General features: G+C 46.6%; 1 protein-coding gene across 1 annotated transcript; it reads left to right on the top strand.

Moving 5' to 3' along the window:
• Positions 1–992: 992 nt before the first annotated feature.
• On the top strand, positions 993–7,756 carry Pgam1 (phosphoglycerate mutase 1). Its single transcript, XM_059246560.1, has 4 exons — positions 993–1,223; positions 5,200–5,474; positions 6,189–6,369; positions 7,197–7,756. Exons 1-4 carry the CDS (start codon positions 1,085–1,087, stop codon positions 7,364–7,366), a joined length of 765 nt encoding a protein of 254 aa, XP_059102543.1. The 5' UTR covers positions 993–1,084; the 3' UTR covers positions 7,367–7,756.
• The last annotated feature ends 4,242 nt before the right edge of the window (positions 7,757–11,998 follow it).

Genomic DNA, 11,998 nt, shown 5'->3' with positions numbered 1-11,998 from the left:
GTTCTGAGTTCAATTCCTAGCAACCATATGGTTTTTCACAACCGTCTATAATGAGATCTGGTGCCCTCTTTTGATATACAGACAGAACACTGTATATATAACAAACAAATAAATCTTTTTTTTTTTTTTTTTTTTTTTTTTTTTTTTTTTTTTCCGAGACAGGGTTTCTCTGCGTAGCATTGCGCCTTTCCTGGAACTCACTCTGTAGACCAGGCTGGCCTCGAACTCACAGAGATCCGCTTGGCTCCGCCTCCCAAGTGCTGGGATTAAAGGCGTGCACCACCACCGCCCGGCTTCAAACAAATAAATCTTAAAATAAATAAAAGAGACTAGGAAAACTGCACATATTTAGAAAAAAAGAAGTGGAAGAATAGCACATACCTCTAATCTCAATACTTGGGAGGCAGAGGCAGGGGAATCTCTGCGTTCTAGGCTAAGCCGGTCTACAGAGCTTGTTCCGGGACAGCCACAGCTACACAGAGAAACTGTTGAAAACCAAACAAACTGAACGGCTCTATTGAAGAGAAATAGCAACAACCCATGTCTGTGCTTATAGAGCACTTTCAGGAAGAGAGGTACCACTTTTACAAATGAGGTTGAGGGGGGTTTTGCGACGTGTCCGCAATACAAATAAAAAGGGGAAAAGTGACTGATCCAAATGCGCAGGGATCAGACTGTAGTCTAGCCGGGCCAAAGAGCTGTTGAAAGGACAAACGATCATGCCTAAGGAGGAAGCACCGAGGGGCTGACGCCCTGGGCCCTAAGCCTGCCGCCGGGATCCTCCGCCCTCCCTGCTTACGTGCGCTCCGTGACCGCCGGGGCGCACGCGGGTACCGCTATACACGACGCATGCGCATTGCCGCCCGGGCGCGCTCCTTGCCCCCCTCCACAGGCCGCAGAGCTGGCTTGAGGCGCATGCGCACACCTAGCGGGCGGAGGTCTGTCGAGCGAGTGGAAAGATTTCAGGCAGAAAGTGCGCGGGAGCGGGGCGGGGGAGCGCAAGTGCGCAGGCGCGGTCGCGGGGCGGGCTGCGAGCGGAATCTCAGCGATCCTCAGTCCCTGCCGCATCCCCTTGCCTGTCGCCATGGCCGCCTACAAGCTAGTGCTGATCCGGCACGGCGAGAGCGCCTGGAACCTGGAGAACCGTTTCAGCGGCTGGTACGACGCCGACCTGAGCCCGGCGGGCCACGAGGAGGCGAAGCGCGGCGGACAGGCGTTGCGAGGTACGAGCAGGACGCGCGCGGGGTGGCGTGCGGGGCCCGCGCCGGCCTGGAGGCCGCCTGAGCCTCCGCGCCCCCTCGAGAGGCAGGCACCTCGGACGGCCTCCCCAGTTGAGTTTGCATCTGGGGAGGTGAAGGCAAGGTGGGAAGCCCGTTTCTCAAGGTCACCCCGTTCGAGTGGAAAGGGTTGTGTCAAAAAGAGGGCGCAGACGCCGCTAGGCGAAAATCTCCCTTTCTAGTTCGAGCAGCCCCACCTGTGGCAGCCAGGAACCTTTAGGGTACCACGAGGGCCTGGGTGGCTGGCGGAGGATGCCCCGTGACATCAGTTGCTGTACCCAAGTTTACCTAAGAGGCGCCTGCGAATCAAGGCAAAGCAGCAGGCCACAGGCTCGGCCTGGGCAGCAGGGGGAGTTAGGTGGGGATGCTTGATGGCGTCAGAGACACCTGGAAACCCGCGTGCTTCTCAGAGCATTGTAGTTCAGTTGCATACCACCAATACTGTGACCAGAACGAATCCAGAGATGTGAGTGGGCGATTTCAGTTGATGTTCTCTACAGCCCCAAAGCAGGCATATTTTATTCCCCTCCTTTTTATCTCTGCCCCCGGTTATAGTTTAGAAAGTGGCTGGGAAGACTCATCCAAGGTCATACCTACTTAGCTCTAATCCAGTGTCCTTGCCCCATTTCTGGGTGGAGTAACAAGTAAGTGAGGAACTGGCGGGCTGGTAGCCAAGGACAGAGGCTGGGCAAAGGGTGGAAGCGTCCAGGAGATAAAGATTGCCTTTGCCTATCCAGGCTTGGTGTCCTGTACCACCACCTACTGTTCTGTGATTTTGGAAGGCTAATAAAGAAGCAAATCCTGCTGCCTGAAACCAGGAGAATCCCTGGAGTGAAGAGGTGCTTCCTTTGGTGGTTAGGGCCGATCCTGCCCTGCATCTTTCTAACTTGGACATAGCAGCAGCCATGTAAAAAGTTGCTGATGCTTGGTTGAAATGATCTTTGTATTTGTGTCCTGGTTGTCCTATCTAGTTTTTACAGCCTTTTCAAAAGAAGGACGGCTTTGGACGTGAAGTCCTGATGCGAGGAAATGAGAATGCTTTGAGAGGGGATACATTATGTCGGAGAGGCTAGAAAAAGGAAGGTGCTGGGGAAGGAAGCCATTTTTCATCTTTAGCTCTGTGGCATGAAGTGCTGTATAGGTCTGTGGTAGTTGGCTGATGCCTAGCTCAGGACAAAGTTAACTGCCTCTGTTCTCTGCTAAGATGATCATACATTGAACTTGTACTCCCTGGAAAATAGACCCCCTTTTAGGTTTTTTTTTCCTTTAAAGATTTATTATATATACAGTATTCTGCCTGGCCAGAAGAGGGCACCAGATCTTACAGATGGTTGTGAGCCACCATGTGGTTGCTGGGAATTGAACTCAGGACCTCTGGAAGAGCAGCCAGTGGTCTTTATTTATTTTTTTTCCAGCCAGTGGTCTAAACCTCTGAGCCATCTCCTGCTGCCCACCCCTCACCCCCATTTCAGTCTTCAATATTGATAGCATCAAGTTTTAGAAAGTCAGGTAAGACTGCACATGGTGCTGCATACCTGTAATCTTTTCAGCACTCAGGGAACTGAGAAGGGAGGATCTAGAGCATGGGCCAGTTTCGACTACAGCAAGCCTGTCTCAAAGAGAAAAGGCGCACACCTTTAATACCAGCATGCGGGAGGCAGAGGCAGGTGGATCTTTGTGACTTTGAGGCCAGCCTGGGCTACAGAGCAAGTTCTAGGACAGCCAAGGCTACACAGAGAAACTCTGTCTCGAAAAACAGAGAGAGAGAGAGAGAGAGAGAGAGAGAGAGAGAGAGAGAGAGAAGAAAAGCCAATGTAACATTTTAGTATCTTTCTAAAGGTATCACAGATGATTACAGAATGGAAGACTAAAAGCAGAAACAACTGTGGGTAATAAAGTAACACAAAAGACACAGTTCTTGAATCTGATTCAGGAGGAAGCTAGTGAGACTTTGTCCTTGCAGCTTTAGGCTGAGGAAGGAAGGGGTCCCTGGGGGAGAATGGTGCCCACACTTCCGTGACCATTGTACCTCCAGCTATCCTTTAAATGGCAAGCTGAAGGAAGTGTCTGTGTGCTTCTGATCCTGTAGCATTCTTGTCAGAGTCCTAAGCACGGACCACTTTGGCCTTGGGGACTATTTGCATCCACAGTGTGAGGCCCTCCCTGCAAGAGGAAATGATTGCGTGAAACAGGCTGTAGCTTTTCATCATGGAAGCTGAGGCTCGTTCTGTGACTCAGCCTTTTGTTGGGGAGACCTTCCTCTTTTGGCTAAGGAGGTGGTAAAGGGTGTGATGGTAGTGAGTTTTCAGGGCCTCGTCCATAGGCTGAGGGGTGAGATCTGTCTTTTGTGGGTGATGGTGGCTTCCTGGTGAATAATCTCCCTCCTCCCAATAACTGCTCAGTGGCCTCATTGTCAGTTGAATGACTAGCAGGAAAATTGACTTCACATTTTGTTTATAACTGTTGTTAATCTCATTATGAAGCAATGCCCAGAAAAGTTTGTGGTTGATTTTGAAGAGGGCCTTGTGTGCTAGAGAAAACAAGAGTGTTTCTTGAGAGGGACAGCTCCTTAATTCACAATTTTAAAGATAAGGCAAACTAGTCTTGAATTCAAGATCACCCTGGCTTCATCTACTGAGTGCATGTGCCACCATCCCAGGCTCTATCTTTTTTTCCTAATCTGGTAAAAAAGGGTTGAGAGGATTGTAATCTTGTAGGATATTAGTGAGGACTAAATCACAGTTTGGTGTAGGACCAGGGTGAATCCTCTAGAAAGGCTAGCTAGGACTTAAGGACCAATGATGAGCTCTCTAGAAAGGCCAGCCAGGACTTAGGAAGAGTTCAAGTGTTCATATTAATTTCTATTTCATTTTTTTTGGTTTTCCAAGACAGGTTTCTGTGTGTGTAACCCTGGTTGTCCTGGAACTCCCTGACCATGCTGGCCTTAAACTCACAGAGATCCTTCTGCCTCTGCCTCCCAAGTGCTTGGATTAAAGGCGTGCACTACCACTGACTGGCTCCTTTAAATTTTTAAAACCCATTCGTGTGTGTGTGTGTGTGTGTGTGTGTGTGTGTACACGTGTGCATGCCCATCCCACAGAGTGCATGTGTGGAGGTCAGGGCAACTTGTGCTCAGCACTCTTCTTCCACTATGTGGGCTCTGGGGATTGAACTTGGATGACCAAGCCTGTGGTCCTTTTTCTCTCAACTGAAACATTAAAAATATGTTTAGGTAACATTCTAGGTGTTAGAATAAGCTGCACAGTCCTCAGGCTAACAATATAGTTAGGAATTAGTGAGCCAATAAAAGGTGTACTTTTTTTTTGTTGTTGTTTGCTTTTTGTTTTTGAGACAAGGTTTTGTGTAGCCTTAGCTATCCTAGAACTAGCTCTGTAGACCAGGCTGGCCTTGAACTTCGCCTACCTCTGCCTCCCAAGCGCTGGGATAATAAGTCAACAAATTTTGCCCTCAAAGGCCGTAAGAATAATCAGTTTGCCAAATAGTTTTTCTTTTCTTTCTTTTTTTTTTAGATAGGGTGTCACTACCCCTGGCTGGTCTGGAACTAAGTAGACCAGGCTGACCTTCAACTCACTGATAACCTGCCAGCCTGCCTTTGCCTCTTTAATGCTGGGATTAATGGTGTGTACCACCACACCTTGCCCCAAGTCCTTTTTATTTGACTACCTATATAAGAGATTTGTGTATATAACTGTTGTGGTTCCGGTTAGGCTGTGTTAGCTTCTCACTTGGCACTTTTTTTTTTTTGAGTCAGAGACTCTGTAGCCTGAGCTGTCTTGGAACTTGGCTATGTGGGCCAGATTAGCCTTGAACTCACAAAGATCCACCTGTCCCGCCTCCCTAGTACTGGGGTTAAAGGCATGTGCCTTCATACCTTGCTCATCTGGCACTTCTTAATTTCTAGATGCTGGCTATGAATTTGACATCTGCTTCACCTCCGTGCAGAAGAGAGCCATCCGGACCCTCTGGACAGTCCTGGATGCCATTGACCAGATGTGGCTGCCAGTAGTCAGGACTTGGCGCCTCAATGAGCGACACTATGGGGGTCTGACTGGTCTCAATAAAGCAGAAACTGCTGCTAAGCATGGTGAGGCACAGGTAAAGATCTGGAGGCGATCTTATGATGTCCCACCACCTCCGATGGAGCCTGATCATCCCTTCTATAGCAACATCAGCAAGGTATGGTCAAATCCAGCTGTGGCCACTCAGCACTAGGGGTTAGAGCATGGGCCTCACTCATTTTTATTTTTCAAATTTATGTGTATGGGTATTTTGCTTGAATGTTTTTATGTGCACCCCATGTGTGCCTGGTGCCTTTGGAGGTCAGAAGAAGACATCAGTTCCTTGAACTCTGGTGTTAGAGGTGATTGTGAGCCTCCATATGAGTGCTGAGAACCAAACCTGAGTCCTCTAGAAGAACAACAAGTGCTCTTAACTCCAGCCCCTGGGCCTCTTTTGTGTGTCTATCTAATGTTATTAACCTTATAATTTATGATAAAATAATTAACATAACTTCCCTTTGCTAAGTAATGGCCCTCACTTGTTACAAGATTTAGTTGTAAGTTAACGATACGTATCTGAGAGGAATGCCTCATGTTCACATCTTTATGTAAAAAAAAATCAATTGCAAACTAACATGAATTGGAGAACCTTGTTTGTTTTTGTAAACCTCCCCCCTTTTAAGTTACATGTTTTGGATTAGGGAATGGGGGTGCAAGATGATGACTGAGGATCCTCTTTTCCCAGTTCTTAGATATATTCTGGACCCTGGAAATTTTCACTAGTCACTTTATCCCTTAAGAGCTGAGATAGGTAGAATTGATACACATGAAAGCTCTTTATATATGCAACTTGGAATAACTGGCGGCCTTGAAATAAGTTTTTGTGGCTTAGGATCGCAGGTACGCAGACCTTACTGAGGACCAGCTGCCTTCCTGTGAGAGCCTGAAGGACACTATTGCCAGGGCACTGCCCTTCTGGAATGAAGAAATTGTCCCCCAGATCAAGGAGGGGAAAAGAGTCCTGATTGCGGCCCATGGCAACAGCCTTCGGGGCATCGTCAAGCATCTGGAGGGTATGTGCATTTTCTTAGGAGTCCTTAAAGATAAGAAGGTAGCCCACCTTAGTTCCTAAGCAGAACTGTCACCAATCAGACTTTGTAGAAAGGAGACCTCTAGGAAAGATCTGACAGTGTAGATGGACTTACGGAAAAACTTGTTTCTTTTCTCAAAATTTGGTTTGCTAGCTCGGTGTGGCTTATACTCCAGTCTCAGTACCAGGGAGGCTGAAGCAAGACAATCACTTTGAGTTCTAGGCCAGCTGGGGCTATATAGTGAAACCCTGATTCCAAGTCAATAGAAAGTGTGGTTGCAGAGCACTGATGGTGGGCTGCTGACACTCTGCTATACACACAGGGTGAAACCAACTGTCATGCTAAGTGATTTGATATGTATTAAAGCTGTAGGTGCCCACCTGCTCCAGGAGTGCCAGTTGAAACTGTAGTCACAACTTGGCTCAGTATAAATCCCAATGGTTCCTCCCTGGGGACCTAGAGGCCCAGAATGACTAATTTTTTGGCAGATGGATAGACTATAGGATGTCTGAGAAGCACACAGTCCTGCTGTACTGTGGGTTTCTACATCCATAGAGATACCTGTGGTGTAACTTTCTGCAGTTTGTTGGTGGTCCATCTTAGAATCTTTGTGTACCTTCTCATTCTTTCTCATGATCTTTAGAGTTGTAACTGGGGCTGTTCCTTGGGGGAAATGGATCACACTATTACACTAGATCAGAAATGATGTTTAGTTTGTTCCCATGTAAGTGCTTTGCTACTAGTAGATGGTGTGTGTGCGTGCATGCAGACTCTTGTCTATGGCTGAACATGGATGGTGGCTCTTTTAGGTCTCTCAGAAGAGGCCATCATGGAGCTGAACCTGCCAACTGGCATCCCCATTGTCTATGAATTGGACAAGAACTTGAAGCCTGTCAAACCCATGCAGTTCCTGGGAGATGAAGAGACCGTGCGGAAAGCCATGGAAGCTGTGGCCGCTCAGGGCAAGGTCAAGAAGTGAAGGCAAGCAGGCCGACTCCTACCCTAGTACCCTCCTCCCTGCCTGTTGATGCCTCTGGCACCCTTCCCCAACACCTGTCATGCTGACTACATCTGTAGGATCTTAAGTTTAGGTTGTAGCTGCAGATGAGAACCTGCAGCTCCCATTTTCATTTTAGTATTTTATCCCCTGCACCCACTCCCTTCATAGAATCTAGTCAGAATAACACCTCTGGGGTGCAGGATCCGGGGCCACATCCAGGAACAGCTCCCCTTACCAGGAGAGTTGAGAGGTAGTAATTAGTTTTTCTTAGTCCTTTGTTTACTAAGGGTCTGCTTTAGGAAGGTCTGGCAGGAACCATGCTGTGGTATGACCAGTGAGAAGCTGCAGCCCAGTTTTGTCCCTGGAGCCTGTCCCTTGTTAGGTAACTGGGAGCTGCAGTCATTCCAGTGCATGGTACATGGTGACTTAAAAGATAGTACCTTCCTCTCTGACTAAAGGAGCTGCTGGCCCCAGAAGGTTGGGATCAATCCTGTCAAGTCTACGTGTTACATTCACTTTTACAAAAAAAATAATAAAAAAGGTCCATATATATTTATCAGCACACAAAAGCCCCTCTGAGGTTTTTAGTGGTGATTGAAATAGTCCCATGTGGTCACCAGAAAATAAGCCATTCCTCATAGCAAGTGGGGTAAATTCCTTGTCCTCAAGGGGCAGGAGTGCCTCTTGCTGTGTTTTAGGAGTCCTCTGCCTTGTCTTGTAGAGGTGAAGTGCCCCTTGATCATGTCCAGGTTTTTGTCTTTCACTGTCTGAATCATGTTCTAGCTGCTTGACCCTATCATGTGGGTTCAGAACTCGTTTGGGCATAAATACTAAATCTCTTTCCAGATCAGTATAATAAAAGAGTGATGTGCAATATTTTCCTGTCTGATGTGTTATGCCTGTCACCCGGGGAAGCCTCAGCATGCAGTTTGAAGTGTACACTAAGACAGTGGAGGGCTTGGCTCAGCCAATAGCACTGGCTGCTTTCTCAGAGTATCCAACACTCTCTTCTGGCCTTGGACACAATGCACAAACATACACGCAGGGAAAACACCTATGTGCATAAAAACATCTTTGAACCAGCCTTAAATACAGTACTATGTATGAGCTGTAACTAAAACTCTAGCCTCTTAAATTGGGAAAGAAAACCAGTAATGGTTGGATCTCCAATATGGCTCCTCAGTATAGAGCACTACAGAGTCACCTGTGTGGGATTCAAGAATGAAGGACTGGAGAGATGGTTAAGAGCACCTCTTCCTGCATAGGAGATCTGGATTCAATTTCTAGCATTCTCATGGTGCACATACACACATACAGGTGAAACATTCACACACACACACACACACCCCATTAGAGGGGCTAGCAAGGTGGCTCCGTCAGCAGGTGAAGCACCTGCCATTTAAGCCTAATGACCCAAGTCCAATACTTCAAACCCATGTAAAGATGGAAGGCAAGAACTGACTCCACAAAGTTGTTGCATGACCTCTACATGTATGGTGTGCCACATGCACATCCACAAACAGCACTCATAGAGAAAGCCAAAGTGGTTTGAGTGAAAGGGGCCTCGTAGGCTCATGTTTGAATACTTAGTGCCTAGTTGGTGGGATTGTCTGGGGAAGGTTACGTGTAGCCTTGGAGGAGATATGTCACTGGGGTATACCCTTTAATCCTAGCATTAGGGAGCAGGCCCATCTCTTGAGTTGGAGGTCAGCCTGGACCTCAAAAAGCAGGAGATAATGGCTGCAGGCAAACCACACTGCTTAGGTGAACATAAGGGCTTTCTAGTCTGTCCTTGCAATGTTGAGGGTCAAACAGCTCAGACAGCAGGCAGGTGCTCTATCTGAGTCCTCACTGTCTTCCATTTCTGCTCTTTATCCACACTTGGTGCTAAAGATGGAACCCACAAAGGCTGAACCATTAGCTACATCCCTAGGCCTTTTTCTTTGTGATGGCTTTTTTCTTTTTTCAGACAGGGTTTCTCTAGGTATCACTGGCTGTCCTCAAGCTCAGATCTGCCTGCCTCTGCTTCCCAAGTGTTGGGATTAATGGTTTATACCACCACCAACCAACCTGAACTGATTATTCTAATCTTTGGTTCATACATCTGTAAGATATGGTAGTGACTACTTTTCCAGGGTCACTAAGTTCAGAAATAAAGGGAAATGTAGAACTGTTGCCAAGACATTCACTTAGCACATTTCTAGGTGGTGTTAGAAAAAACCTAATCAAAACCAGAGATATGGTTTTTTTTTTGGTTTACTTACCTATTTATTTTTTAAGAGGCAGGACTTTGCCTTGGCCTCCCACATAGCAAAGCAATGCACATTTTGAACCAACATTTAATCGAGGTGTCAATTCTGTGAAAGAATCAGGCATGCATAAAGACAAACTAAGTTTTTAGTATGAAGCCTGATATTTTGTAGATACATGCTTCAGATATATAACGAATACCTACCATATTAGCATTCTCCGAGCCATTTTTTATGTACTCCTTGAATATAACCCTGAGAGTCTAATGAAGAAACACAGAAGTAATAAAACACTGATGGCTGTCAGTGTCAACAGCCGACTGTTGATGGCTTTGAGACAGGTTCTCCTGTCATCCAGGCTGGCACTCAATTATGTTAGCTGAGAACAACCTTAAACTCCTGCTCCTTTTTTTCTTTTTCCTTACTTTTTTGAGACAGTCTTGTATAGCCCAGACTGACCTAGAATTCCTTTAAAAAAATATTATGTGTATGGATGTTTTGCCTCAGGTATATATGTGTACCATATGCACGTCTGGTGCCCACAGCAGTCAGAAGAGGGCTTTGGAGTAACACATGGTTGTGGGCCACCATGTGGGTGCTGGGAACTGAACGCAGGTCCTCTGCAAGAGCAGGAAGTGCTCTTAAGTGCTGAGCCATCTCTCCAGCCCCATTTTTTTTTTTTTTTTTTTTTTTTTGACAGTTTCATGATGTAGACCAAGCTGGCTTCCAACTCTTAAGATCTGCCTGCCTCTGCCTCTTGAGTACTGAGATTAAAGCCTTGTAGCACCATGCCTGGTCATATTTTCTCTTTTCCTTCTTTACCACTGAACCTCCAGCCCAATATATTAAAAATTTGTAAGTGTCACCAATTTGGGAAAGTAGGTCAAAGGTACAAAAGATCTATTTCCAATTCTGGGCTTGAATCCTAGGACTCAGAATGTGTTGGGTCAAGCCCAGCAGCCAAACATGTGCTAAGATGTGTGAGGCCCTGAGTTTGATTCCCATACAGCAAACAAACCAACAGACTGCATGTGGTCCTGTCCTGGCTAGTTTTATGCCAACTTGACACAAGCTAGTCATCTGAAAGGGAACTCAATTGAGAAGGCCTATATAAGACACAGCCGTAAGGCATTTTTTAAATTAATGATTGACGGAGGAGGGACCAGACCGCTGTGGGGTCATCCCTGGACTGGTGGTCCTGGGTTATATAGGAAAGCAGGCCAGTAAGCAGCTCCCCTCCATGGCTCTGCGTCAGCTCCTTCCTCCAGGATCCTGCCCTGCCTGAGTTCCTGTCTTGACTTCCTTCAGTGATGAACAGTGCTGTGGAAGTGAAAGCTGAATAAACTCTTTCCTCCCAAACTTGTTTTCTTGGTCATGGTACTTTGTCACAGCAATAGAAACCCTAAGACAGGCCCTATTGTTTTGTTAATTCACTAAAAAAATAGTATTTTTGAGATGATTTTGCTGTTGTAGCCTAGACTGGCCTTAGCCTGTGTTTTGCCTGCCTAAGTCACCTGAATGTTAGAATTGCAAGTGTGCTACACTGGGCAAAATAAAAATTTCAGTCAAGTAAACAAAAAAGGGCTTGTCAGATGGCTCAGCAGGCAAAGGTGCTTAAGGCAAAACCTGACAGCCCAAGTTGGATGACTGGGACCCACAGGTAGAAGCAGAGAACCGACCACTACCAAACTGACCTCTGACTTCCACATATACAAAAGAGAACAGTGTTAATTTTTGTAAATGGCCTGGTGGGGGTGCTGGAGAGATGGCTCTGTGGTTAAGAGCGCTGGCTGCTCTTCCACAGGACCCAGGTTCAATCCCAGCACCTGCAATGGCAGCTCACAGCTGTCTGTAACTCTAGGATCTGAAACTCTACAGGCATACATGCAGGCAAAACAACAATGTACATAAAAATAAAATAAAAACCAAACAAAAAATGACCTGGCAATGGTCCCAGCACCCAGGAGGCAGAGGCAGGCTGGTCTACAGGTCTTCCAGGACAGCCAAGTTTACACAGAGAAACTCTTGTATCGAAAAACAAATGAGCCAGGCGGTGGTGGCGCACGCCTTTAATCCCAGCACTAGGGAGGCAGAGCCAGGTGGATCTCTGTGAGTTCGAGGCCAGCCTGGGCTACCAAGTGAGTTCCAGGAGAGGCGCAAAGCTACACAGAGAAACCCTGTCTCGAAAAACCAAAAAAAAAAAAAAAAAAAAAAAAAAAACAAAAACAAAAAAAAACCCAAAAAAAAACCCAAAAAAAAAAACCCCCCCCAAAAAAAAGGAAAAAAAGAAAAACAAACGACAGAACAAGGGGGGAAACAAAACGGACTGGAGAGCTGGCTGGGTGTGGAAAGGGACTTGCCA

This window comes from Peromyscus eremicus, chromosome 1 (genome assembly GCF_949786415.1).
Source record: "Peromyscus eremicus chromosome 1, PerEre_H2_v1, whole genome shotgun sequence".
In the NCBI taxonomy this organism is placed as follows: domain Eukaryota; kingdom Metazoa; phylum Chordata; class Mammalia; order Rodentia; family Cricetidae; genus Peromyscus; species Peromyscus eremicus.
Note: the sequence above shows the minus strand (reverse complement) of the source record. Positions and strands in the feature narration are given on the sequence as shown.